General features: G+C 42.6%; 1 protein-coding gene across 1 annotated transcript in view; it reads right to left on the bottom strand.

Moving 5' to 3' along the window:
• Nucleotides 1-216: 216 nt before the first annotated feature.
• The window catches only part of arid5b (AT-rich interaction domain 5B), an 82720-nt gene continuing 56543 nt past the window's right edge, over nucleotides 217-26393 (bottom strand). Inside the window, exons 6-10 of the mRNA XM_058406001.1 lie at nucleotides 24989-25187; nucleotides 20520-20572; nucleotides 18618-18715; nucleotides 6285-6480; nucleotides 217-3653 (exon numbers count right to left, since the gene is read on the bottom strand). Of these exons, the coding sequence (XP_058261984.1) occupies nucleotides 1524-3653; nucleotides 6285-6480; nucleotides 18618-18715; nucleotides 20520-20572; nucleotides 24989-25187 (2676 nt within the window). The 3' untranslated portion in view covers nucleotides 217-1523. The remainder of the gene's footprint in view (nucleotides 3654-6284; nucleotides 6481-18617; nucleotides 18716-20519; nucleotides 20573-24988; nucleotides 25188-26393) is intronic.

Genomic DNA, 26393 nt, shown 5'->3' with positions numbered 1-26393 from the left:
TAGATAAAAGTGTAGACATCTTCAACTTATAAAATGGTTTATTTCTCATTAAAAATGTTACATAGCAACCTTGAGTGCTACTCCAAACAGCTGGAGTAAATACATTTCTTGAACTTTTAAGTTGAATTTTCCCTACTAATACAGAAAGAAACAAAAATCCTAAGAAGATTGTGTCGCTTTCAGATCGTATTGGTGCGTTTCCAAAATTCTTTGTGCAAAGAAATTGTAACCTTTTTTTTTTTTTTTTTTAAATGACAACCTTTTTTTGGTGGTACACATTTTACACAGCTTTTAAGAACTGATCATTGCCATAACACTTTTCTTTGCATGATATTTTAAGCTAATTTTGACATCCACTGCTATAACATCTTTCAGCAGGGGCCTTTGTGTGTGCTTCAGTAAGTGCTCCTAAAACTCCCCCACACCACCACCCCCACATCCCCGAGTGTAGCCTGGTAAAACTCTTGAAAAGAATTGCTCTGAGTAAACTGTGATCACAAGTGTGTGTGTGTGTGTCTGCAAGGACAAAAAGCCACTTTCTGACACTGAAGTAGTCCTGAAGCTTCATCCCGTCTGTAGCAAAGTGATCTGATCCCATTTTACAAGGTGTGGTTCCGCGCAGTCAGAAAAGGATGTAGCCAGTGAATATAATACAAAGTGTTTTCAGTTAGCTAAGGTTATGTACAAGCACCTCGGTCCTACATTTGACAAACACATTCCACTTTGCCCTGGCAAATGGGTGGGAACTTTGCTAAACGTGAGAAGAACTCAAGGGGATGCCAGCGGATGGGGTGGTCAGAAAAGCGTGTGAAACCTAACTCACATTTTATTGTCAAAGGTTAAGATTCTTTCAAGGAAAGCTTAGTTAGTTTTATTTACATGTAGCTGGGTAATACAACCAACTGCAATGTTCAGATCTCTTTGTGGTTCTTGTAAATGGAGCAATATTTAGATCTTAGTAGTTTAACCCCTGCAGGCTTGAAACACTAAGCTACCACACGGATACATAAAAAAAAAAAAAGAAAAGAAAGATGCACAGTAAGGATTAATATGCAAACATACAATAGTTCACCAGGCAGCTTCTCCTGTAAATTTTGTCATCGATAGTGTTTCACATCAGAGTTCTACAGATTGATTGAAACAGCATTACTGTGATTGCACTGATTTGTCACTTGTTTAGATCCACTGGACGCTCAGATCTTCAGTGAGAGTTCCTGCTCTTCCATCGGACACACTCTTGCCAAAGCAACATTATTCAAACTAGACAACTGATACCTGCAAACAGCGCTCTGAGAACAAGACACAATCAGCTCAGCTGGCCCATGTTCAAAGAAATGTGCAAATCATAAACTTGAGTGGCAAAAGGACAATAAACAGAAACACTGCTCCTAAAATAAAAGCATCTAATGCCGCTAGCCGTGTAGTCGATGGCATAGCCATGCTTATTGGGAATAAGGGACCTTTTGGGTTTGAGTCAGGAGTGTGGGCAAGGCCACTCCAGCTAGCGGAATGTCTGGTTCTTTCTAAGAAAGTTTCGTGCTAGGATGAACTGAGGAGAGCTGTGGGGTACTGAAGGCTGGCTGGGGATTGAGGGCTGTCATGGGGTAAAGGCCATGATGGAGAATGTCTCCATATGAGGTCCCCATCGGGTGCCTGTACAGGTGGGCTGGATTGGCCGCCTGGGCCAAGAACTGTCTCTGCATCATTATGGAATGGATGGCGAACTGGGGCATGAGTGGCGAAATGACAGCCTGGTTCTTCAAGTACTGCAGTGGATGCGAATAACCAGGAGGGGCATGAGGGCCCAGGCTGTCACACATTTCCTGAACCTGAGATACAAACGCCCCAGGATACAATCCTGGGAAGATGGAGGAGTGCATTGGGAACTTGTGTCCCTCGGCAGCGTAGTTGTTGACGTGCACCGCGTGCGCCGGCTCAGCCGGCTTCATGGGTTCACTGTCAGGCTCCGGGGTCCGCACTTTCACCGGGACATCTCTAGGCGTGGAGCAGTGCATGGGGGTCACAGCCCGAATCTTCTTCTCTGTGGGTCCATTCTCCAACTCCTCTAGATTCCGTTTAAGTGGCCGTGCTGCACCAACGTTTTGCGGGCTACTTTTGGTGCCTAGGATTGGCCGAGCCAGTTCATCTATCTTGTAGCTAACAGTCTCTTCTCCTCGGCCACCGTGTGCTTTAAGCTGGGGTTCAACCACCTTTTTTGGAGTGGACACAGTCATAGGAGGAACTCGACAGGCTCTTGGGTGATAATCCAGGCTTGAACTTTGACTGCTACCTGCCTGAAAAAGAGGAGTGTTTTTAATGTCCTGCTGCATCATGGAATGTGAAAGGTTGCACAGAGATGAGGTGGAGTGGTGCAGTTTGTGTGAAGAGGGTTTTGGGAGGCTCAGGTCTGTCGGTTGCTCCTCTGGCACCTTTTCACTAGGAGGGCCTTTTTCTTTCTGATTCAGACGAGGCGAGTAAGTCAGACTGTCAGGATGCTGACTCTGAGGGAAACCATGTGCAGTTTCACAGTCCCGCGGGTAAGACTCTCTGTTTATGTATTTGCTTAGCTGTTCCTTGCTTAGATGATGCTCTGTTTGTCGGTAGAGGCTGTGCAGGTGAGGTGAGGAGCAGAAATCACCCAGGAAACTTGGTACCTGCCCAGGGCGGGGTACCTCACTGGATTTCTCCACACTGGAATGAAGACTGGTTCTCACAATGTAGGGCTCTCCTGTAGGGCTGGGCTGTGGCTGGTGGAGTGGCTGACGCTGGGGTTGTTCAGAGGGGTATACCTCTCTCTCACTACACACCTCTCTATGTGAGGCTTCAATAGCAGGTCTTCTGTCCTCACCACTTCGAGGCTTGAAACTCTGAGCATGCTGTATGACAGACGGACGCTTGATCACGACACTTGCCTCACCTGTAGAGGAAGTGACCTGGGGACCTGGTTGCTCAGAAGCTGAGTCTTCTGTACTACTGCTTGATGCCTTTTTGTTGACTAATGGGGGAGGTGGACCATAAGGGTAATTATTGGTCAAGCCGGTGCCACTTACTTGTGACAGCATCTTCTTCTTAGCTAGGGGGGACATGATACCCGGGTTGCCTCTAGGATACAAAAGTGGATTGTAGCAGAAGCTCTCCTCTTTGGTGGGGAGTTCGGCCCTCTCTGTTGGGATCTCTGGTACTGAGAGGGGGTGCAGAGGTCTTTGCTTCAAGGTGGGAAGTACCATTCCGACATGGTTTTGGCTGTCTTTTACACCAGCCTGTTCTGTTTTGCCCAGGATGTATGGAGATGCTTTGTATTCTGCTGTCCCATGCTGCCATTGGTCCTGTGTGTAACAGTTGGGAAGGGGGTGGGAGTGCCGTAGTGGCATGGATGCTGCAATGGGAAACACCTCAGAGTCCTCAGATTTGAGTGGCATGCCATCCTGTGGAAGTGATGCATGTTTGATTGCTTCATGTGGACCACCATCCCAGGATTTCTTGAGCACTGGTTTCTTCTCCTCCTCCATGAGAACCAGCTGCACATCCTCATCCTCTGTGGTGGGACTCCCTGCCTCGCCGTCAATCTGGGCTGAAACCTGGGACTGCTGTGCCTCTTGCTTCACAGTCACGTCTTCCTGAAGCTGCTCCTTGTCCTTTATGTCCTCTGCACCCTATAGACACAAATACGGATGGAGACAAAGAGAAAGAGTTAGTACTTATCCTGGCATTACCATAGCTACACTGTGCACTTAATGCAAATGAAACCTGCAGACATCTTTAAACAAACTCTTGAAAGAAGCCTTTACAGGAAAAATGAGTTCAGCCTATTTTGCTTTTATATGCAGTACCACAAATAATGCACCACATTACAAATGGACAAAGTTAGAGAGGCCAGGTTAAGATGGTTTGGACATGTCCAGAAGAGGGAGAGTGAGTATATTGGTAGGAGAATGTTGGACATGGAGCTGCCAGGCAGGAGGAAAAGAGGAAGGCCAAAGAGGAGGTATATGGATGGAATAAATGAGGAGATGAAGCTAGTGGGTGTAAGTGTTGAGGATGCAGAAGATAGGGATAGGTGGAGAGAGATGATTCGCTGTGGCCACCCCTGAAGGGAAAAGCCGAAAGAAGAAGAAGAAGATTACAAATGGACAGCAGCACGCCCTTTGTAACAACATGAGTTGTATGAATTATCAAAAGCTAGGAGATGGTCAAATATAATCTAGAACAAAACCTAGGCTATTGACCTACTATACTATCCCCTTAAAATCCCCCCCTTTGAGGGACATAACAGATCTGCTGCTAACTTTAAAAAAAAATCTAGTGGCAGTGTTATAATGCCAGCTGTGTTCCCTAGGCTAACGTTTCTAAAGGAAAACACACACATGCTAAAAAACAAGCTCCACCCTTCTGTTCCTCTCCGGTGTCAGTGGGGAGAAGACACGGATACTTGACCTCAGTCAGGTGAACTGCGGCTCATCATCTATTCATCTTACACGTGCTTGTTAAAACTGTTGGTTTTTATGATGTACAAACGAAACCAAGATGAATCGTCTCAGATATTTTCCACCTTATTGTGATTATAGCAACTAACAAAATTCACATGAAAACAAATAGAAAGGCTTTAGGGGAAAAAACCTGTTTGCATAAGTATGTACGCCCATTAAATACTACTCGGTTTAAACATCTTTTGTTTGTAATAAAGCACTGAGCTCATCATTCTGTGCAAACTCCAGAGACTATCTGAAATACTTATGCCACTGAGATCATATTTTTGCCCCGTTCTGATGTTTTATGTGAACACGTATCTGCATGATTTCATGCAATGCTCTGCTGACACATGATTGGAACACTGCAGGAATATGCAGGTGTACTGGTGTTCCTGATAAAGCGAATGGTTTTGTGCGTATTGAGCATTGTAATGCAGAGGAACCATGACCTGCAGGATCATTGAGTCTATTGCCCTGGAGGCTATGTTCTGACATGCACTTAATACAATGTCGAATGGGGGTCTTAGAGGCTAGAGACTAACAGCCAAGATTACACAGTCCTAATGGGGTGTGACAGCCTTTTGGCAGGGTACATTTCAATCAAAAGTCCTGATTGTCTTTGGTGATGGAGGAAGTGCTGAATTAACAGACCATGTTCTGATTCTTACCAAATCAGCAAAGCCTATACAGTATTTGTATTCAAATGGAATTTGAGCCAAGAGACAAATCCCAGCATCTGCCTCTTAGAATTTCTGCTACCTATCAGATGTGTAACTCTGGTTGAAATATTACATTTTTTCCCTCATCTCCAGCCTTCTGAGCTGGCTCTGCCTCAAACACGGAATTCCATTTCATCTTCTCCCTTGTACAATGCACAATCAATTATCTGGAGAGGGCTTTTAAATTACACAACATTCCAGACAGATGAGCTAGGCATGCCACTGGAAAAGCAGTCGGCCCCTACAACAGCTCTCTTTGTTTCCACACCACGGCCGATTACTCATTTCATGCACAGCAGAAATGAATATGTGGCGTGTAGCAGCTCTGAGATGTGTCGGAATATGACACTTCAGGAGAAAAATTCAAACAGCTCTTTCATCCTCTCTGTAATCATTTTGTTATCCGTGTGAAAATAGCAACACAATTTTTATTCCCCTTACAGAGTGTCTGTCTCTCACGCCCACGTTTCTTTCTTTCTTTTTTTTTTCACTTAGCAGGCATTTGCAAATCACCATGGATTTATTGGTTTTCGGGGATAATATAAGCCTGCAGTTTATACAAGAACTCAAATATGGCATCAATTCACTTGGCGAGTAGCGGCCAATCAGATCTGCTCGCAGGAATTTCCCAGCTCGGCCCCTCCTTCGGTGTTGCTCTCAGCACAATAGGTCTTGTCAATAACAGCATTATGGACATGATCTTTTCTCCTTCACTCGATTTGTGAGGCTGAGGGCAGGAGAGAGAGAGAGAGAGAGAGAGAGAGAAAGCCCAGTGTTCTCCAGACAAACACACGTTCTCAAAGAGAATATAACCGAATCAGGCAAAGCAGAAAAATTGGTCTGGAGTCAGTGAGGCAGGGAAATACCATTTTGATTTACCGTCCTGTAGCACAGCACTCACTGCCTCCAAATCAGCTTAAATAATTATGTTAAAACCAGATGCTCATGACAAAGCGATTCTTACAGGCCTCTGACAACTTATTTGTTAAAGACTCAAAGGGCAGGCTGCCAGAAGTGCCTGGTCATGCCCCCCCCCATTTCTTTTGCCATGGTGTATAAAGGAAAGTGTTGCTTTTGAGAAGCTCCGGTGACTGACCGGCTCGGGGACTTTAGCCGAGGCGTCCTTTTCATTCCAGCCCTTTGGATTTTGTTCGTCTTTGTTGCGCTTTGTGGATGGCACCTTTGACTTGGTGCCCCCTTCCTGGGTGCTGGCCTCTTGCTTTCGGGGCTTGATGGGGGGTAGTGGCTTGTCCTCCTCTCCTTTCGTATATCTCTCATAGGGCAAGATTAGCCTGCAGAGAGGGAAAGTGAGAGAGATCAGTACTCCAGTCTCATTATTCCATAGGCCGCTTTACATTCTTTCCTTCTTTTCTTTCACTACATTAAACAGCTCCATCTCTCTACAGCAGGAACGAGTGGAACAACATTTAGGTGCTGATTTATTACAATCCCAAATAACTCACATTAATTCGCTTCTGGTAAATAAGATGTGCAGAATGTGGGTGATTTACAAACAATAATTGTGTTAATTACATGACATTCAAAGTAGGGAAGAAAACATTATGTAAATTAGGTTGTCGTGTGACTTTTGTTCGTGATACCCGTGACGACTGACTCTGAGAAAGGTCAAACTGGAAGTAAACATATGCACATGGGCACAAAACTACAGCGAACAGAGAGTGTGATGAACTGAAAATCTCTTCACTGTGCATGAGGTACTTCAGAGTGAAAAGCTTTATTTAAATAATATGAACATGTGCTTTAGATACAATACAAAAACAAAAAAACATCAGCATTAAGTCATAGAAAAGCCTGAGTATTACTAAAACCTTCTGCAGATATAATACCTGCTCTTCAGTCCGTAACGCACAATTCAATTTCCAAAGTAACGCACAGTGTTATTAAATTGATGCTAAATGAATCTATCTGCATTGACTCCAGTCTGTAATCTGTACTCAGGTGGCGTCCACCGTGCCGGACGTCTGTGTACATCTCCTGCAGCCCTCTTTATTTAACATTTAGTTTTGTTTGTTTATTTATTTTTAACAGCTTAAAGGCTTTTTTTTATTTATTTCCTCATGTCCTTATAATTTATGTCATAGGGTGATGGAAGGATTCACACAGTAAGAATTTCATTATAAAAGAAAATGTTTCCTGTAAATACGACAATAAACTCTTGGATATTCATTACAGTAAACACACAGAATCAGAAAATAAGTGCTAATTTGATCATCTGAATTGAATTTTCGTAGGAGTTTTGTTTTTATGTGTATTTAGCTGATAATAAAAGATCAATCCTTTGCACGCTTCCCAATTAGCACATGACGTTGTTGAGATGTAATTTGAGCATGCTGTGCTGATGTTGGCTAGATATCTGTGTGTGTGTGTGTGTGTGTGTGTGTGTGTGTGCTGTATGAGCTCTTTCAGATACCTTCAAATGAAGCATGCGAGTCCAAATGGGAGATAACACATGCAATCCTAATTAAAAGCTTTTTGGTTGCAGCTAAACCCAAACAAACACAATAGAAGCCTGACTTGTGCTGATGGAGAAGTTTGATAAAGTGTCTGGTAATTGGATGGGGTGATGTACAGTACAGTGCTGTAATCATCTGGTTTAAAGTAGTTATTATTCAGTGGGAACGGTCAGGAGTGTGCAGCATTACACACATCCCCCCTTAATTAGAACACATTTTACATGTTGTGAAGTAGGAATGCGACAGAACCAAAGATGCACTACATATGTGTGAGCGCTCTCCGTATCCATTACTGTGAATTTTTTTCTTCCTCTGTCTTCTGCGATCGCTCGCCTGTCCCCCTTATCTCTTTTCGCTGTTTTATAAAATCTGAAAGGCAACTCCAGAGGAATTCATTTCCGCTATTTTGCTAGCCCGGGTGTTTACTCGACAGCGGGCTGTCCAGGCCTCTTGGAGCTGGAGCGGGGCCATACTGAGCATGCTCAGGCAGGGTCTGTATAGGGGAGGCATGTAGAAGAACTATGCTGGCTGGGGGTTTGGCTGCTGGCCAGTGGCAGAGCTAAGCAGGAGCCCAGAGGGAACATTAATCTTCAGATCCCATTACCAAAAGAGTTTAAACATGTTACAGCTGCTAAAACTGGAAAACGGCTCGCTCCACGTGGTCAAATCAAAATAGCGAGCAGCTGCCAAATACCTGATTCCCACTGTAATGTTTCAGTTCATGTTTATATAATAAGGGTATAATAATGCACACAATGACTTATCTTGTTTGCAGCTAATCCTCTGAAATCATCCATACCCCCCTCCCATGCCCCGGCTCCCTGCGCTCGCTCTCCTCGAGCCGTAAGCAGGTCTCATGATGGCCCATTTTAGTTTGTGTAAAACGGCTAAAATTAGGCTGGCGTTGACCTCATAATTCCCCTGTTTTAAGGGTCCAGGGAATAATTGATATCAGATGTCGCTGCTTCATTTGTGTATTTATATATGGGCACTTTTTTATGCTCGACTGTTGAGATAAGAATGAAAAGGGCCCCTTCTGTGAAGTCGGAGAATAAATTCCGAATAAATTTCCTCACCACCAATCTTCCACTTGGCCATATATGGCTAGTCCATGTTACAGTTCCCTTCCTTTATCATGTTACCAAAAATAAATACGAAAGAAGATCTTTCACTTACAAGTTAGGCCACGGCATGTTTCCTTTGGAGAAAGAAAAACGTTTTTAAGACGCTGACGGTTTGATCCTTGAAATTTTCTTGTTTTTCACTAAGCTTTCATTGGCAGCTAGACAACTACATGTGATGCAGGTAGTAACTTGCATCGTGGCACAAAAACAGGAAATCTGGATTTAAACCATCCTTTATAAGAACGAGGGAGCGAGAGAAGAGAAGTGAAGTGAAGGAGGAAAAGAAAAAGGCACAATACAACAGAAATGAGCGATGTCCTTTATTGTAGCTGGCTACATTAAAATAAATTAGAAATAATTTGTTGATTTTTAGAAAAAGGCACATAGCAGGCTGCAGGAATCCATTTCACTGAGAAATAATGGTTCTGATGTGAGGCATAACAAATACGTTGGAATGAAAAAAGGCTTCGGTTTGCTTCCCTGAGAAACAGCCTGAGCAACAGGTCTTCCTCCTCCTAGCCCTCCCCACGCTTTCAACAAGCTCCACCGTACCCAGAATGACTGATTACATCTCCGAGCATGAGCTTAACCTAATAGTGATGCCAGGGCCCGCTAGCAGTGTTTGGACAGGGGAGGACATGCTGAGTGAGCCTTTTACATTAGCCTATGCTTGTCAGGCCATTACAATCGAGCCTGCTACTTCAATAAAAGCCCTCCAATGCTGCACGACTCCTTTCTGTATCAAAATAGTCCCTTAAGATTTCCTTTATTTTCCTCTCCCCTACCTTTATAATCAGACTTCTCCACTAGAAATGAACATGACAGCTGAAGAATTCTTAGTATGACGGAAGGCATGGTTTTAATAAAAACCATAACAGAAGATGAAGGTCGGCCGCAGCGAAACGGAGAAACCATCTGCATTCACACTGCGCTAAGTTATTTTAGGTCCTTCGATTTGGACCCTCCGTCTGGCCAGGTTCATCTCCGGGCCAGAAGAACGTGCAGTGCTGCCACAGGCCAGACTCAGGTGTTCCTACGACCTGGGCCAAACAGTCGCTCCTGCGCTGTGCCGATTATTTAACAGAAACAGCCTTTCTAATGTGGCCCAGCTTATCTGGCTTCCTCCTTTGTGAAGGGAACAAGCTCGGGTTTAAGAGGTGAAGGACAGCAATGTTTTGACTCGGCAATCGAGTTAGTGCTGATTAAACAGGGCTTTAATAAGGTCAGCTTGAGCAACGCCTTGTAGCCTGTGGTCACTAACGGTCATCGGGTAGCAACAATGCAGCAGGCGTGCTGTTCGTATAAATAATGTGTTTGTTCACTTGGCTAAACGGATGAGTACGACCGTCCAGAAAACATCTCATCTGGACGTACACACTCCCTTATACCATATCCAAATTCCCATTCTCTAATTAATGCAATATCATAACAGGAAAATTCATGCTCTCAAGCTCAGAGACTATTTATTAGGCAGCGAAAGCGCCCACGAGGGTAAATAAATCAGCGTGACCAGAAGAGCAATTCGAGTCTATGTATGAATACATCTTATTAGACAAGCAAATCGGGTACATGCGCATATTATAAAAGCAAATAAATATATTCATGGCCTTTGAATGATTAGTTTGACTACGTGAATTTGTCCAAATTGAATTAATCCTGCAAAGGGAATGATTTGTACAAAACAGTTCTCCATCATTAATTCAACATGTAATTACTTCAGGAATCGTGGTGAGAATAAAAGGCTCTTCATAACACTGACAGATGAGGGCATTGCCACAGAGATGGCAGAAAACCATGAACAAGTGTAAGTGTGTGTGTGTGTGTGTGCGTGCCCATCGCCACTGGGAGTGCTGCCGAGTGAGTAATAAGATTCTGTTGCAGCATATCTCCTGGTGGCCTCTAATCTGGCCTCTTACATAACTCTCATTTCCATAGCAAGCAATCCAGGCCCTTTTTTTCCGAAATAATATCGCTTAAGGAACACAATAATTACACAAAGTGGCACATTTACCCTCACTGTCTCTGAAGCTGTTTACAGCTCCTGCTTTCTCGTCCCTGAGCCGAGGCGTCCCCAAAGCCTCTGAAGGACTCTGTGAAACAAGGAGGCCATTGAGAAGGAGTGAGTGTGAGCACAGACATGTTCAGTATGACTTTAGGGATTCGGTCCAATTTAACAAACTCATTTGTTTTGTCCAGACCACACAAAACTCGCTTCTGTTTCTTCTGCAATCTGAATGTAAATACAAGTCCAGCTGTACTTCCTGCTCATCTTCTTCCTCTGCTGATAACATGGACTTTCTACCCAGTGCAGTCACTGTTACTGTCAGCCCCAGACTCTACTTCATACCGTTCTGTGTATAATTATTTATTGGTGCTGTACCTTTTGTTAATAGCAAATAAGATTTTATGGAGGCCTATTTTATATATTTTTTACTCTCCAGTGAGAGGCGTGTTTAGTCCTGCTAGTCCATTTAGAGGAAGCCTTTATTTTTTGTCACATATACATCACAGCACAGTGAAATTCTTTCTTCACATATCCCAGTTTAGGAGTTTGGGGTCAGTGCACAGGGTCGGCTCTCTGGAGCAGAGAGGGTTAAGGGCCTTGCTCAGTGGCCCAACTGAGGCAGATTGGTGGCCTTCTGTTCAACAACCCAGAGACTTAACCGTTTGAGCTGCCAGCTGTTACTGGTTAAGTATTTCAATCTCTATATATCAACACACTACTAATAATACAGTAATAATACAGTGCAGTATAATCAGTTATCATTCTGCAGTATGTGATGAGGTCAGGTCATGTGTGTGTCAGGTGACCTGGGTGGTTGGTTGGTCCAGAAGCAGTATTCTGATTTTCCTGTGCATGTGTGTCCACCTTCAGTCCTCCTGTACTTATTTCTGAGCAGCAGCCAAAAGCGCATAAGCTTGGCGGAAGTGAAAAACCTCAAAAATGCCAGTTAACAGACTGAGACTATATACTTGGTCATATTTAATAAGCCCATGACTGACTAAATTCAGATTGAATAGCACCAGCATTAAAAAAAAACACAAAACGCCCTGTTCAAAAAATCCACACAGACCCATAAAATAACGATCGCATGTTTTATTGTCTGTTTTCGGGCCTTTTTTTCTTCACTACTCGCCTGTGCTTGAAGATTTGATGGTGAGGAGTCGCTCAGGCCAGAAGCTGCGTTTCACTTCTCTGCATTACAGTGAAGCTCCACAGACTTAACGTTACAAGCGTTTCACAATATTATTGAAAAAACAAAACACATCTCTGCTGTTAGTGCCAGCTTCCACGATCAATACTGCACACCATGGCTTTATCTCAAACATTATGTAATGGTATCTAAGGATAAAAAAAGAGATGTTGCCACAGTAACAAACAAATGTTTAGCATCAACTAATCAAAAACATTGCATAAACTAACACATGTGGGAGAAGAAACATAACAAAGATAATTATCATTTCATTCATAGACCGTAATTAAAGCTCTATTAGGAAACTGGACACTGATCAGAATCCCTGATTGAACTGCTAGTAGTGTCTGAGACTCTCCAGTGTGTCATTTCTTCCTTTTGTGTCCTAATGGAAATAATATATTTGCAAAAAAAAAAAAAACCCTCTGACTCAATTCCAGTCTTCTTACTCTTACTGCGATGCCTCCCTCATCCTCGTGCTGTGATTCTGAGCCATGGGCACAAGATGGCACACTTTCCAGCACCTCAGGAAGGAGAATAAAATATTATAACCTCACATCCCAAGCTAAACAAACCTATTTTCAGCATCGCTGTCTTTCAGACTCATATAAAGGCAAGCGAGCGAACGAGTGAAAGAACTACTTCTCTCTCTCTCTCTCTCTCTCTCTCTCCCTCCCTGCTGTGCTCGAAGTCCCGCTACAATAATATCAGAGACAAATGGATGTGACACCAACAATTTTATTTTCCCATCTATCTCATTGTGGGCTCCGAGAGGGGAAACATGCTCGAGATCAGACACGCAGACTGCATGATAAAGAAGTCGTCTGATCCAGTTCAAACTTCCACGCAAAAGAGGCAGTAATGACCGGCTACTGTAAAAAAACAAAAAAACTAAACAAAGCCAGAGCCCATAATCCCGAGTGTGCCGTGAGGAGGGACGGCAATGCAGCAGGTTTTACTCCAATGCTAAATGAAAGTTAAACAAACAGCCGGGAGTCTGTGATTACACGTAATGGAGAGAGGAGCTGAACGCCAAGCCCGGGGTGATGCAGCAGAGTTCGCTTTGTTATAGAGAGAGAAATCTCCTGAAAGCGACATTTTGGATCAAATCAGGCTGTTGAATTTCTCAGTCAGTCAAAATTCATGTTCTAGTTGTGAAGGAAAAAATGCAGAGCAGCATGTTTCAATTAACAGCAGAGACAGAGGAGAGAAAATGTTGCAGTGTGTGTGTGTGTGTGTGTGTGTGTGTGTGTGAACAGACATTGTTCAATAAGCTCAGCTGGATGCCTGAAAGGTTTTGTAAGAAAGTTGACCCTTGCACTAATCTACATTCACACAGTTCTGCAGGCGATGAAGGAATGCCAAGGCAGGCTTTTTTTCTTTTTTTTTTGTCATTCCTGGCTTTTAGAGCGAAAACGACCTCATTCTCTCCCTTAAGGTCCGAACTCATTAACTTCCAAAAAGCCAACTTCAATTATGCTGCTTGGCAAATAATTTGTAACGAGCACCGAGCTCTTGTACTGTATGCTCTACGTGTTCAGAAATTCTCAGCAGTGAAATATTTCACGGCTCGGACTTCGTCCAAATGAGAGCCGGATTCTTTAGCTGTGATTTAAAGACTTTTTTTCTGCATCGTTTCCTTTGAACGTTCCGGTCCCCTTGGCCCAAAACAAACACGGGCCTCTCTCCTGCCGTCTCTCGCTCTTTCTGTCTCTTTGAGGATGATCCAAAGTGATAAATAAACATAAATAAGATCTCAGATGAATATGAAACTGCATCAATAGCGCAGTCGTTAATGAAGGAGGGCAAAAAAAAACCTGGTTCCAAAACAAAGCTTCGAGAAGAGCCTACCTTTTTCATCTCTCGCGCTTTATAAATAGCCGAGGAACCTGAGCGCGAGGCAGAGCACCTATGAAAGCAAAGGCTAACCTTTGTAAATGTTTAATATGGGTCAGTCACACATCCTTGGGCAGAGTGAATAAGGAAATCCGTTACAGCTGCTACACCAACCTCGACGACACCCTGATGGAGCTCGCAGCCCACGAACAGCCGAGTCTATGGATTCGCCGACGATCGGCACGGCCGAGGAAAAACACGGGGCGCGACGTTATCTGTACCGAGAATCGTGCCTGACGTAATTAGTCAAACTCAGGCTGATGCTATAAATCAGACACTTTTGTCTGGTGAAACAATAGACGTGATGGCATCTTACTAGGGCAAATGAGCCTGTAAATCTCCGTGCAAACCGCAAGGATAAAATAATTACATCAATCAGCGATTTAATTAGGATTTGTCAGCTCCAAACACCCGGCGTGCCAAGCAGACTCCTTTCCATTAGGTAAATTTCATCAAGGGTGTAAATACAGATACACACGCAAACAGACGACTATTAATATCCTGCGGATTCGGAGGGTGGAGGACTGCGTATAGACGCCGCACGTTACGAACGATATGCGTAGGATAATCCGTTGGATATCGAGATTGTTTACTGCAGCCTGCAGTCTGGAATGAAGCGCAGACCTCTTCAGGGACATAAACAGCCGATGTAATGCCCCGAGGAAAACGGTGCTACTCCAAAGACACCCTATTAAAATTTACTTAAAGGGCTTGCATTAAAAAGCTGTCATCCTGGCTATAGTTTCAAGGAAGCGATCCGTGAAGCGTGCCTCATTCGAATTGAGAGCAAACATTAATTCCAAAGAGGAAAGAAAAATCAATAAAGCGCTGGGAGGAACTGATGTGTTTCTTTTTGCACAAACCCCCCATCCCCCCTCCCTCCTCCCCCTCCTGGGAAAGCCACAATGCACTTTATCATGCACCAGATTAACTTTTTTTTTATTTTTTTTGCAGTTGATATTTTAAACGAACAGCCAAATAATGTAATAACGTTATGTAAATCTGCAATCTTTATGCAAAGCAAAGAACAAATCCTTGGCAGGCTAATTAGAGAACAGAGGATGCAAATACAGAGGCTTTAACAAGGGACTTACACGCTACAACATAAGCGTCGGAGTCTCGAAGATAAGGAGCGGGGAATGCGGTTATCTGCAGAGCGGAAGTCACGGGCGGCCCGTTTCTGGAACAGCGATCTCCCTGGGAGGAGGAGGAGGATTAAATAAATAAGCGCGGCCTGATTGATCAGTGCCACTGACCTATATAATTAAAAAGCAGCAGGAAAGGGAGGGAGGAATGCCGCAGTCTCTCTCAAGGTTATTCATGTCGTTTTTATGACCCAATTTGCAATCTATGTTTCTTTCTTCCTCTTTTATCCTGCCCTCCTCTCTTCTTCAGTCGCCAGACAGTTAAAGAGATGATAGAGCTAAATAAATATCATTAGTGGCGAGTCTGCTCTGATCGCCGCTGTAAAGGACGTGAAATATCGATTGGCAGCTTTTGTGCTTAGAGCAGTTTTAGTGACCTGAAAGGAAAAAAGCCTCCACGGGGATCGTGTGCGAAATGACCGAACGTACCCTAGATTACATTTAAACACGAGCGTCTCTGCTCGTCCTCGCAATGTACAACTTTGTTACTGTAACCTTACCCCAAGCCACAGAACAAAGTGAGTGTGCAGCCTGGTGGCCTTCACCCAAACCCCAAATACTGAACAGAGAACTTTCTGAACAAGACCGAGGAATCGAAACAAAGTATCCGACATCAAGGCGTGTTTAAGCTCACTGCTTCTTCCTTTTTCATGTCAGTAACAAAAACGGAAAAATAACACATCAATGGCTCTTTGATGATTGTTTCCAGGCAGGAGAAATGAAAAACAAGTCTTTTTTCTATTTAGATTACAATTAATAGCAGATACAAAATAAAAATTACAAGCGACTTGTGTTTCTTTTCCTCCTTTGTAAAACATGAAATGAAATTGTAAATGAACTAAAACAGAAGAAGGGGCTGTTTTTCCCTGAACCCTGTGGTTGTTGCTGATAGAGCTGTAGACTCTGAAGGCCAGCCTGTACGCCTGGGACGCCTCTGTTAGCTTTAGGAAAGGCTTTGGGGGTGTTTTCTCTAATGATTATAGACATCACGAGAACAGGAGAAAAATATCTTGGTATCAAAGTGTTGATTTAAAATGTCACATTTCAGCAGAAAAACAAGGTTCAGGTGAGTATGTTTTATTCATTTTTCTCCCCTGAATTTCTCCCTAATTTCTCATCCATCAGCTCACTTCCAGGACAGGACGAAGGCTAACATGCTTCCTCTGAAGGGAAGGTGGTCCTTATTGGTCAGTGTCACTGTGATTGATAACACAGAGAGAGAGAGTGACCACTCCTCCCTTGCTGACAGCACGACCACTTTCGTTCTCTTGCACTCACCGGGTTTCGCCCATCGAACTCGCAATCTCTGGATTTTTGCCGCTCGGGTTGTCTGAACGTGAAAATATTTTTGTGTTCTATTTTTGTAAAATACAGAACAAAATGGTGGTTTTAGTCAGTCACATGCATCCTACCATGTACCACGCACAACCAACACAAACACGAGAAGACGGAAACAAATCAACGGTGCAGTGTGATGTAGCACAACAACACAGAGTTAATGCAGAGCATTTTATTCCTGTTATACCACAGCAACCTTCTGACAACTGCTTAATAAATAAAGTATAAAATCATAATTTTTATAATTAATGTTCAAGTCAAGAGAAGAAGGCCAGAAGCATGACATGTGGAACATCTGCAGGAGTTAGTTCCTGTTATCATCTCACTCATGTTACATCATTCTCCCAGCAGTCTCTCTTTTCCTTACAGTTTTATCTGTCTTTTTTATCCATTTACATGGAAGTTTGTTAGTAACTCCAGAAACGCTAGCACTGTGATTAGCCTTGTAGTCGGCGTGACCTTCTGACCAATCAGATATTCATTAGCGCCGTGTGATAACAGGGTTTACTTTGCTACTAATTGAAATGAATCTAAAACACATTTCCATATTAAAACACATTACACAACTGTGTTGCTAATTAATCGAGTATGTCCTGAATGAACAAGACAGAACACGGCGGTCAAAGAGCGTGACCGTTAAACGCTGCTTCAGTTTTCTGCAGAACAATGCGCTCGGCCATGATGAGAAACGGAAAACTTTCCTCGGGCAGAACGGCGTTTCAGTCTGCGACGAAAAGGTTCGAGCAGCTTAACAACCGGGCAAAATTAATCCGGTTAATTACTCTCGCCCGCAAGTGGACAGACGAGTGTGCTGCCCCACATTTGGTCAAGGATGATCTATGCGTTCATGGCAGTGTGTTATTCGCTGAGAGGTATGATATTATACACATGTATTGATTGAGAGCAGCGGGCCCGAGGTGAGAACCCACGCGTCTGACCTCGACACTCGGCTCGCTCAGAGCACCGGCAGCAAACACAGACTTCTCACAAACATTAAAGGTCGCGTTGGATTGCTTTTTAAATAACTGAACGAAGGCCTTTTCCAAAGCTGATGCACTGATCCATGCCAAAACCCATCGTGAGTGCGGTACGCAATGCGAGAACACGAAAATAGACACTTTATATTTAGACTTAGAAGTAAGTCACTTTAATTAAGACTTATGATTAGACTTTAAATCTCCTTGAATTTCTCTGAGAGCGTCAGCACACATCTCCAGACTCGGCACGGCTCGACTGAAGAAAATGACAGACAGCACCAAAGGCCGGTTCTGCGCTCGTATTCACAAACAATCTCATCATGGAGAATCCTCAATATTTTCAAACAGGCCTGAACATCTGTTTGATGTATCTGAAGACAGCAGGTTTTACGAAAACGGCGACTATAACTGCTCTCTGAAAGCAATCTTTAATGTGAGCAAATTTATCTAATGTTCTGCAATTTTTACATCATTATAAATAAAATATCAGATTATTCAGCCTGAGTTCATTTCATACTCTGTTGGCAGATACACTGATACGCCGAAAAATATGTGCACCCCTGAGCACATAGCACAAGCACATGAGCTCTATCGAGACAAGGTTTGCCAAGAATGGAGTGGAAGAACCTGATTGTTCTCAACCTCAACCACACTGAACACCAGCTGAACCTTGGGCTGTATGAACACTAATCCCCACAGCCAACCTCCAGAGGAAAGCCTTCATAGAGGAGTGGAGCTCGCGATAACAGCAAAAGGGGAATAAATGTGGAATGGGACATCAACAAGCACATGGTCGTGATATTCAGGTGTCCGCAAACGTTTGGACATATGATGTCATATGATTTTGCTTCTATCTATGTATAAATTTGAAGAACTAAATTGTCGCCAATAGAATGGGAGTGTTTCAAACTTGTAATGTATAAAATGTGTCTAGAAATTAGATTTAATGTAATATTATAAGAGCTAATAAATTATATTACATTAAATAAATAATAAAATAAAAGTTTTATTGAAAGCATTTTTGCTAATTGATTTTAAGGAGAATTTTAGTTCAGGTGCTACTACTAAACAGGAATCCTCAGTAAAAACAGACTGAATGCAGGATTATAAGAGAGCTGTTCTAATTTGCTTACCATGTTGTAAACGACACGAAAATGACTCCTGTGTGAAAGCCGGGATCGGACACGCATTTCCATAAACCTGCTTTGCATTTCTGTTTGTGTGTCTATATCTGACCATCATCAGAGCTGAACCGGACCAAAGCGTGAATGGAGGCTGTACCTCTCGTAGTGTCTCCGTGTGCACGTGGCAGCGCTGGTGCTTCCTGGGTTTCCTCCCAACTCGTCATATACATTTTTCCACTGTCGGCGGGCCGTGATCTGGGAAATCACAGTGAGATAGAGAGGCGTTTAACACGATTAGTATGCAGAAACATCAGCACAAGGTCAATATGCTACTTGAAAACTAATGCCTGGCTTCAGTGATGCTACTGAACACATATAAGGGTCCATTAAGTCAGAAATCAAGCAGAAAGAGGCGTGCAGTTATAATAAACTAATCAATATATCAGCCTGAAGTGGATTATTTTCCTATAACAGCATGTCCTGAAGAGATCTACATTTTATGTTGTGGAAAATCTGGCAAAAATGTTCCTCTCATCTTATTCTAACATCTCCTTCCAAAAAAATCTCAAAAATAACACATTCTTTAATTTCCTTCTAAATGTCTTGTTGCTATAGAAACGATAATGTTAAATGTCTTTAGAGATGTGTATTTGTTATTAATAACGTTAGACTGTGTGGGCCCTGCAGATGAACTGCACAGATAAGAGCGAGTGCATTCACGTGAACTACAGCCTGTGGAGCTACTTTTATAGGATCTGATCAAACAGAGTGAAGATTTCAACATGAAGCGTACTGTACATCAGCGTGTCCTGCTCTGGACCGATCGGACCCAATCCTCTCGTTCGGTCGACTCCTTTACACAGGTACTGTACCTACGACCGGCCGGTGATAAGCGATGCATGTGATTACGTCATTTCCCAAGGTCATCTCTGTCTAACAGCATGATTACACACAATCTTTTATATGATATCTCTAATCTAATTATAAACATGATTGTCGTAATGAAGGCACCGATGTTCACGAGAGAGACTTTCGGGACGCTCTGAAGTACGCACTTCCTATAAATCAGACGCGAGCTATTCCATAATTATATCGGATTAAACAGGCAGCCGTATGTGCTTGTATACACGTGGCCATTAGAGTCCATGATGGAATATCTGTCAGTTATTTCTAAACGAGTTTTTATTTCACACAATAACATGCTGTTCTTATAGCGAGGAGTCATTACAGCCGGAGAGATCACTGACCTAATCTTCTTTGACTATTTCATTGGTGCAGCGCGGTTCAGGCGAGTTCTGACGCATGGCTGTTGACATCGGTGCACCTCATTACACTAATGGAGTTGTGTTCCAGACAGTATTCCTCAAAGCTGGCCCCTGAGTCTCTCTTCCTTGAATTTACAATAATTTCATTATGGAACATACGCAAAGAAGCAGCGTGTTTCCTGTGCCTCAAAAACAGACAGCGTGTAGTATTGATAAGTTAGATAAAAAGCTTCCTGAGAGAGTGAGAACGAGAGAAAGAGGGAAAAAAGAGGCCTTGAGTGGCTTCCTGTTCACTCCTTGTCCAAACAACTTGGCCTTCCTTTCTTGCTCCTCTTTCCCTCCATGCCGACATAACAAAACAAAAAAAATAAGGGCGCTCGGCATCACGGAGGATCTTGCGGAAACCGTTTCTGACCGAATGTAAAATGTTCTGGCCACGTTATTGCTGCGTGGATGTTAGATGCGCTGCCAAACAAATTCTCTGTTTGCTGGTCTTGGAATAATAACCCCCTTAAGAGGCTCAATATGTGCAGCGAACAGGCCTGACCAATTTCCTCTCAGGCAAAAAGGGTTACACATGTTTTTTTACTTGTACAATTTATTATTATTTTTTTAAACAGAGGCTTCAGTGAGCCACTCGGCCAAACACGGAGCTGAGACGGAGCTTAAACCGAATAAAACACGTGTTTCATAGCAGGCCGAGAAATTTGTGAAATCCTGCTGCCTGTTTCTCCTGCTGAAACGCTGCTGCCAGAGGGACTATAAACCTCGGAGCGGACGGAGTACACACTTACCAACTCGTATCCTCCCAGCTTCTGAGCAGCTTGAAACATCGTCCAAAGGTTTACTGTGAGAAGGACAATAAGAACAAGGATCAATATCACAGAAGAAGAAAGAGGCCCAGTAACACACTCGTCCCATCGAGCACAATGAGGACAGAAACATTACACAAAGCACTCGTCCACCATCCATCCCCTCTGTTATTACTTTTTTTTTTGGCCTTGAGAATCTTAAGCAGGGGGCCACTCAGGAAAACAGAGGAGAGATGAAACTAAATAAATACGTAGCACTCGTACAAACGAACCCCAAATTAGCGAGACTGCTGCTGCTGGGTAGATTAATCAATCAGGATCTCCACACACACACACACACACACACACACACACATAAAAGCCTATTGCGTTCGTCAGAGCAGCGTTCTCCTACGCCCATATCTGGCTATATTGATTTTCACCTCCTGCCTAGCAGCTATTTCAGATGGACTGCAGGATTACGCTGCCTGTTCTTTTTTAGCCCTGTGAATGACAAGCCTACAGCTTACAGCGCCGTGGACGGAGGCTTTTATGCATCAACAATATCTCTCTCTCTCTCTCTCTCTCACACACACACACACACACACACTTGTAAAAGCTGTGCAAGATCTTTAATATTTTATCTGAACATGCAAAAGATAAAGCTTGTGTTTATATAAATGCAGGTATTTTATGTATTTGTGCAAAACCACAACATTATAATCTATCTATCTATCTATCTATCTATCTATCTATCTATCTATCTATCTATCTATCTATCTATCTATTATAACAATAATGACAATAATAATAATAATAATAATAATAATGACAATATGAACAATAATTATAATAATAATAATAATAATAATAATTATTATTATTATTATTATTATTATGATCATCTATCTGTCTGTCTGTTATATAAACCCAGCAGTGAGAGCTGTAGTTGGAGAAGGTAGCCCTTTGTTTCTGCTTTACTGCCATGTTCCACTGTGAGGTCCTTCACTTTAGTAAGTGTTTGTATTCTCCCCCAGCAGGTTCCTTACTAAGATTAGCTGTTGGCAATTCTCTTATTAATATGAGAAATGAATTCTGTATCTATCCTGTACCGTATAAGTGCAGATGTAATTTCAGTAGGTTCTCTATGGTTATAGTTAATGTTTCTAACTGCACACACTTTATATGTCATGTTTGCTTATTTGTGTAGCTTCCAGGCAAAAAAACAATCTAATTACAATGCTAATATTGGCTCAGGAGTGATAACCAATACTTCCTAGAGTACAGAACACTAATACATCTTCAAATACTGCATGTTCTCGGCGCTCGGTAATTGAACCTATCCCCATCTGAGATGTGATTCATCTGAGTGGGTTTTTTTCTGTCCTGTACCAGATTAAAAAACAGGAACATCTTATTCTTGAGCTGGTTTTCGTAGCTGGGAGGTAGACGACATCCGTGCTCAGAGCGGAGGAAAACAAACTGGGGCTTTTTTTTTAAAAAAAAAAAGATGTTCCACTCAGGTGGCTGTTCTCCGAGCCCCAAAGGTCTGAGGTTTGTGTGGAGGAAAAAAAACACAGGGATTTGTGTCACTGATTTCTGATTCAGCAGTGTTAACAGTAAAAGGTGTCTCGGTGTACATCTGCAATAATCCCTGGCAGCCTGGCACACTGTGAATGAGTTATTGATGCCTGTTTACAGCTCACAGATTAACCGGAGGAGAAAACGCTTCTCCTTTGTGCCGGAGAGGAAAATGTGCGTTTCCGCTCCTGGCTTTTCTATAGGTAATGCCGTAAAAACTGCTTGTGGATTCGAGTCACACGTGGTGAGCGTTTATACATATTCATAGACTGGAGCAGCGTGGCACTGATGACTGCGCTAAAATCAAGAGGGAAATTGAAGAAGAATATTAGCATTTTCACTTTCAGCATTTAGATAGCGAGGGGCGTGTTTGTGTGCTGTTTAGGGTTCGGATTCGACGCCGAACTACTTGCCTATTCGCGTCATGCGTGCTGATCAGGGAGCTGTAGGCAGCAAATTAGAAAGGGCACAGCTGACTAACACTAATTGTCTCCGCACTTTCTTCAGTTACACCGACCTACTTTTCGACGTGGCTTAGCAGATCACAACTTTTCTTTTTCTTCAAAAGGATAACGCATGGTCTCTGGGGAGCAGGCGAGGGAAGGGACGTCTCGACGCGTGACATTTACTCCAAACTGGATGGACGTCTGGTCTGCTCCTCACTGTTAATGTCCTAAAGCCTCATTTATAAAACATTCATGCAGCCAGATGTCATGTTAAATCTATACAGTTATCGTTTAAACTTGAGTTAATATATGAGTATGAAACTGACATAAAGACGAATCTCAAAAAACTCATAAACTTTCCATGAAGTAGGTTGTGTTTATAATGAACTATGAAGTCATTCATGTTATAATGCATTCATAATGTTCTAATGTTAGCATGTCAACATAATCAGAACACACCCCATCACTAATAGCATAGAAAGCCAGTCCATCTGTGCATAATCCATCCATCCATCCATCCATCCATTTAACCCTCCATCCATTCATTTTCTGTTCCACTTATCCTACAGAGTCAGGAACTCAGGGCACAAGACAGAGGGACACGTTGAACAGGGTTCAAGTCCATCACAGGCCACAATCACACACTCACTCACACACTACAGATAATTTAGAAAGGAGAAATCAGCCTGCATGTCTTTGGACTGGGGAGGAAACCGGAGCACCCTGAGGAAACCCCTGGAGCACTGGGAGAACATGGAAGCTCTATGAGCTTTAGTAGAGTTTCTATAAATTTAGTGCTCATCTCTGTAAACTGGCAATAAAAAGTGCCATTAGGATTTAGGTCTAAAATATACATTTTACTTCGAGCTCATAAATAAACTACAATAAAATAAAATGATAATGATCTACACTCAGCTGATTACAGACTCGGTGTGATATAGACATCACTTACATAATAATTAAAAAAAAAACCTGTAATGCCTTTATATAAATAACTCTAAGAAAATGTTTTGAATATATGTTCTGAATATATTTCTGGAGCATTATACACATGGCCTTCATAGAAAATATTGTCTTTCAGCGTGAAAGGCTCGCTCATTTCCCGATGAGGGATTTTACTCTGTGATATAATTAATCTAGTCAGTTACATCAGTGAGCGGCTGAACGACTGAATCAAGGCATGAACCTAATGCTGACTGCTGAGGTTAAGGAAAAGCAACAGACAAACACAACAAACAAACAAACACACAAACAAACACACATGGGTAGAAAGATGGAGGGACACTAAGGGGGACGGATAAATCCACGATTTCAAAATGTTTTTCAGAACAGACGTTGCACAAATCGGTAGTTTTTTCTTTATATTTGATTACCAGAGAAGTATGCTCAACTTTCAGAAGAGAAATAAACGTTTTCTGCGTCTCCGCAAAAGATTTAACTTGGTATGTAACTAGGTTCCTGTACTTCAGGGTCGACTCTGTAACTGTGGCTCTAAATTCCACTGAATTTCACACGAGCAGCTTCTCAAGTGTTTCTTGTTGGTTTATGTCACATGCCTTTGTTTGGTTCGGTCACTGCTGTGTTCCCTGAGTGTGTCCACAACCTCTGAGCTGATCTTGTGATTAGTTTGTTTAGTTTGTGATTTAGTCTGTTGTGTCTTAATGTGCTTCATTGTCCATTAAAGCCAGGCCTTGCTCTGTGCTTTGGTGTTTCCTGGTTTGGAGACTGCTTCTGCTTTCACTTTTGAATGACTGATTATTTAATTCCATCCTTACCTGTGTGTGTTGACTATGAGTTTTTTTTTATATTAAATAACCTTAAATCACCAGGCATTACACACAACAGCACCCGCTGCAATACACACAACACACTGCTGGTGTTTGTGAATTAGCCGGGATTACTTAGCATGTGTGAAGGAATCAGGAACACGCAGGAATGTGGAAACACTGACAAAACCGAGCTAAATCTCTCCTGCTACAAGCAAGACTCCAACCATAAAATCTTATAATAATATCATAATATCAGTCACAGTGCTGGTCAGTTCCTTGTGGACTTTTTCTCCAGGGCACAAACTCGTGTGATTCTTAACACATTTACACATCCATTTAATTTGGCTGTGTTAGTGCACTTTAGCTAACTAGCTTGCCCTATGGCATTATATCACTTTAGCTATCACTTGTTAACCTAGTTTCCTGCAGACTGGAGCCCTGAGGACTGGCTAATGAATTTATGATTTGTCCACCCCAGCTGTTTATTTTTTAAGAAGTTAATTACAGTGTGATCTTTTCACTCATTACAATAAACGAGTGGCAACAGGCTACTGACAGCCATCTGTCCAGAGCATCTGAAGAGAAAAACTTATGTATAAAGACATATTCTATAAATTGTTGATGGACACCTTAAACACGAGGACCTTCAGAGAAAGAGAGGAAAGAGAAAACTTACTCTGCTTGAACCCTAGATAGGGTATTCGCTCAATAGGGGTCTTCCTCTCCTTCATGTACTTGTAGAGAGCCACAAGGAAGGCCTGCTCTTCAGCGCGACACTCCTCTCCTGCCTCGTCCTTGCTCTTGTCCTCGGCCAGTACCTTTTTACAGCTGCTGCTCTTGGGTTTGGACACCAAAGCCTTTGTTTCTGCTTTTACCTGGATGAGGACGATGAGCGGAAGAGGAGAGAGAAGAGAAGAGGATTAGCAAGGGGTCATTTAGAAGGTTTTTTGCTAGACATTTATCATATATTTGTCGAGTTACTTCAGTGAAGCATGTTTCCTAATTGACCAGGCATGCTTCAGATGAACTGTTCAGATGAACTGTGATGACCTGTACACCACTATAGTCCACATCCTATAGATCTGTGAGATGTAGGCTGTAATGGATGGAGCTCTAATGTGCTGGGAAAAAATAGACAAGCTGAAATTTTTCACAATCTAGCTTTTTTGGTTTCTAAGCACCGGAGAGCTGGAGGTGGGCGTGTGGTGCGTCGAGCCCGCAGTCAGATCCCGAGTGTCGGCTTCAGTCATGCAGTCATGCTCGACAGTCGGCAATGGCCCACACGTGTCTGCTTAGCCATCTGCTCCCAACAATCACACGCATTTATTTTCCAAAAGAGCTATCAAGGCTAGCAGGATATGTGAATGAACAACAACAAAAAACCCCATCAAAACAGTGGAAACTGGTTCAGCAGTAATGCTAAATAAACACAGCTAGGAAACAAGGCCAAGTGCAGAACAAAGACTAGTGAATGAGCTGCAAGTGGAACTAAAATCTCTGTAGTGAAATATTACAGAGGTAAAGCAGCTCATATGTGTGCTGGTGGATCCTGAGCTTTACTTAATTAAAACAAAATTCTAGCTTGGAACTTGGATGTGGGACATTTATAAGCTGTCTGATATCTGGCTCTTGTCTCTGATGCAGATTCTCGTCCTCGCTGAATGAAGCAGGATGTTGTTTATTATGTAAGAACTCAGTGAGAAGCTCTACTACTGTTTAACACAAATCATGTGAAGTTCATCTAGTTTTATAAACAACTTATTGTGTTTTTTTACACTCTTGACTTCGGCTTTGCATCATGCCTGACCGTGTTGATTCATAAAACCACTTCCAGTATTTTGACACACACTGACCATACCTCCATCCTCACACTGACCCCATCAGATAGTCCAATATAGCTCTATTTCATGCAATTTTTATACTTTGTGTACTTGCTTTGTACTTGATATTTCCATAAAAATGCTTTGCAAAATATAAACAAGCTAGCAGCCTCATTTAAACCACCATCAGGTCTGTGCTCTTTGTCCTGCAAGCTTCAGCATCTGACTCGCGTGACATTTTTGCCTCAATGACATACCCAG

The sequence above is a fragment of the Hemibagrus wyckioides genome, linkage group LG13 (genome assembly GCF_019097595.1).
Source record: "Hemibagrus wyckioides isolate EC202008001 linkage group LG13, SWU_Hwy_1.0, whole genome shotgun sequence".
Lineage (NCBI taxonomy): Eukaryota > Metazoa > Chordata > Actinopteri > Siluriformes > Bagridae > Hemibagrus > Hemibagrus wyckioides.
The sequence above is the reverse complement of the archived record's forward strand: the minus strand, read 5'-3'. Positions and strand labels throughout refer to the sequence as shown.